The 2,937-nt window shown below is 34.8% G+C and overlaps 1 protein-coding gene across 1 annotated transcript; it reads left to right on the top strand.

Moving 5' to 3' along the window:
• The first annotated feature begins 471 nt into the window (after positions 1 to 471).
• CLE41 (CLAVATA3/ESR-RELATED 41) lies at positions 472 to 2,546 on the top strand. Its single transcript, XM_089788748.1, has 3 exons — positions 472 to 793; positions 926 to 984; positions 1,978 to 2,546. Exons 1-3 carry the CDS (start codon positions 670 to 672, stop codon positions 2,155 to 2,157), a joined length of 363 nt encoding a protein of 120 aa, XP_089644874.1. The 5' UTR covers positions 472 to 669; the 3' UTR covers positions 2,158 to 2,546.
• The last annotated feature ends 391 nt before the right edge of the window (positions 2,547 to 2,937 follow it).

Genomic DNA, 2,937 nt, shown 5'->3' with positions numbered 1-2,937 from the left:
ACAAATGCCTAGATTTTCTGATCCATGACACAAATCTCCAAGAAGGTGCTGACCACCAAGTCAACACTCTCAATCAACACAAAAAAAAGTCTATAAGTATACTAGTTAAACAATTTGGCTTGTATGTGATCTCAAACACTCCTTTCTAGGACATAACTTGTGGATAATGGCAGGAAAATAATGAGGCTTGTGGCCCTGTCTTTAAGAAATGCATTTGGGTAGAAGTAGAATCAATTCCCCACCGAAAGAACTCTCATTGCCTTGAAAAATCAAAATCCAAGATTTGTTGTATTGTATTGTATGCAGACTCACAGGACACTTTTCTTCATGATGACTCAAAAGTTTCAGCGCCTAAGCAATAAACATGGGGTTTGGAATTAGCATTGACTTTTAATACTGTTGTTTGTCTCCAAGAGCCCATACACTTATTCTATACTTGTCTGCAACATGTCCCATCACAATTCCTTCCTGTCCGCATTCTTCGTTTGTCTATCTACATTCTCCATTTAATTAGACCCAAATAATTAATACTACAAAATTATTTTAAAACACGGAGTCATAGAAGCAGCTTTAGACTCTAATTCTGAGGTGATTTGGTGGAGGCATTCTTATACATTATTATCTGAGCACATTTTTGGGTCTTGGTGAAAGTATTCAGAGCTTTGATTCATGATGGCCAACATGCCCCCAGAGCATTGTTATTGCAGAAAGATCATCTCCTGTACCACTCTCATTATCTTCTTGTCTCTTGCATTGCTTCTAGAGCCTTCAGCCTCTGCTAGGAGACTCAGAGGTATTATTTTCTAATTCTTTTTTGCACTTTAATAATGGGGTAGATAGATAAATAGTTCTTATGTGTGCTTGATGGATAGGAAAACTATAAAAACTATATAGGATTTAAGCTTACGATCTCTTTTCTTTTCAGGGAAAGAAAATACATTGGTTTTACAAGAAATGGAAGGATACCCACTTCAAAAAGTGCAGGTAAAATGCCCAAGAACTATTTACTAGAGATTCTGTTATGGCAATGATTGTTTGTGTTGATGTAGATCTAAAGTGCTAGAAACCCAATTAGCTATCTATGAATGGGTTAGGACTGTTTCTGGTCTCAGATAGAAAAGTGAACAGAAGAGCAATCACTCTACAATCATTTTTCCATACTTGGGAAACTTCTTTGCATTAGTAGGAAAATCTTGTTTATTCATGTTATAGACTCAACTGATCCAATTGGATTTCAGTCTTTTGGACAAGATGAAGCTGAATATGCCAATTAAGCTAATCCTGAACCTTACAGCTTATAGAATCTATAGCTAACCTCAAATGTTTAAAGATTAATTCCCCTTATATTATCTCATAGGGTTACAGATGCACTAATGCAATCTGTACAACTAGTTCATTCATAATCGTATTCTGAAGGCAAATTTGTTAGGCTAATAGATCTCCACAATCCATGTAATTATCAGTATTATGTTTCTGAATTCAATTATGTATGGGATTTCTGACATCGACATTTTACACCATACTACATAAACCATCATCAAAATGAGAGAGAGTTCAAGGAGTTGATGATGGTTCATATAGCGAGACTCAACATTGATATCAAAAATTCCATATACGATCGAATCCAGAAACATATTACTGATAATCCAGATATTACAATTCATCAAGAGAGACTATTCTTTCTCTGTTTGCTTCTAGGCTTCTACACTCCTTTGCGTTTCTGAAGATTTGTTGTCTGGACTTCTCTCTTTAGTTTCATGGCATGATCTTTTTACCCAGTTCCATTAATGAAGTCTGATCACTCTTAGTATCAATAAGAATTAAGCTGCATTCCTCTATCTTCTTATCCAGTTGTTTGCAAGTTGCAAAAACTTCAGCACCAAACTAAATTTGAAGCTTATCTATTTGTTCATTCAACCTATCCTTTTTCTATGTTTTTGTATATGTAACTTTATGTTTTATTACTTTGCCTATCAGGTTCTCGGAGCTTTATCTTCCCAGATTGCAACTTCAAAGCATTCTAGAAGACATTCAGTGACAAAACGGCCAAGGGGTCTACATGAAGTTCATTCTGGACCCAACCCAATAAGCAATTCCATTCCCATGCAAGTTCAAGAAAAATTTGAAAAATTCACACCAAGACCCAAGAAGCCATGATCATTTATTCTTCTTCTTCTTCAGAATATTAATCACAATCACAGCAGCACCAACTGAATGTAAGGAAAACAATACGTATAGCTTATATACTAAAAGCTGAGGTCTAGTAATTTGTTCCAAGGGGATTTCCCTGATTTTTTTGTACTGTGAAGAGTGTAATATAAGCCAAGAAGTAAGTTAATGAGTATTGAACCCCAAGTATTATCCATTGTGAAGCTTTGTTGCAGAGATCCAAATGGCAAATTTCCACCAATCCCTTTAAATGGATTTACATTTCACTATCCTTGTATGGTAAAGTCTGATGAATGAAAGAAAGATGTAACCACACCATGCAGAAACTTTGTAGAAAATAAATAAAACATGAGAAGCATTATTACTGCTTTACCTAATATTCCTGGCAAAAGGACAAGGGTAAGTGTACAAGCATTGTTTAACAATGACATGCACGTTGCATGTATATGATTTAGGGTTTTCCAACCATATAATTTAGGGTTTTTATGTCTTTTGCTATTGTTGTTATATATTGCCTTGTTATGCTTTTTCCACATCAAGTTATAATTTCCATGCAACTTTAAAGTAATGGAGGGACTGTTTCTTGGTCAGACACTTGTCTTATGTATGAGCATTAATGAATTGTAATAATATTTGCATTATTGCATGATAACACATTGGGATTATTGAAATGTGATAACATTAGCAACAATGCCACAAATCATATTTTTATTATGGATGGTCTTCTTTAACCTTTAAGGTACAGGAATGGTACTGACCAATATATTG

This window comes from Cupressus sempervirens, chromosome 6, assembly GCF_028749045.1.
Source record: "Cupressus sempervirens isolate cs-2001-9-10 chromosome 6, ASM2874904v1, whole genome shotgun sequence".
Classification (NCBI taxonomy): Eukaryota; Viridiplantae; Streptophyta; class Pinopsida; order Cupressales; family Cupressaceae; genus Cupressus; species Cupressus sempervirens.
The sequence above is the reverse complement of the archived record's forward strand: the minus strand, read 5'-3'. Positions and strand labels throughout refer to the sequence as shown.

Bases quoted from the DNA above. Each gene is read 5' to 3' on its own strand.
- CLE41 (XM_089788748.1), top strand. From the start codon at position 670: ATGATGGCCAACATGCCCCCAGAGCATTGTTATTGCAGAAAGATCATC. The intron at 794-925 runs GTATTATTTTCT...TTTTCTTTTCAG, and splicing joins CTCTGCTAGGAGACTCAGAG to GGAAAGAAAATACATTGGTT. The intron at 985-1,977 runs GTAAAATGCCCA...TTTGCCTATCAG, and splicing joins ACCCACTTCAAAAAGTGCAG to GTTCTCGGAGCTTTATCTTC.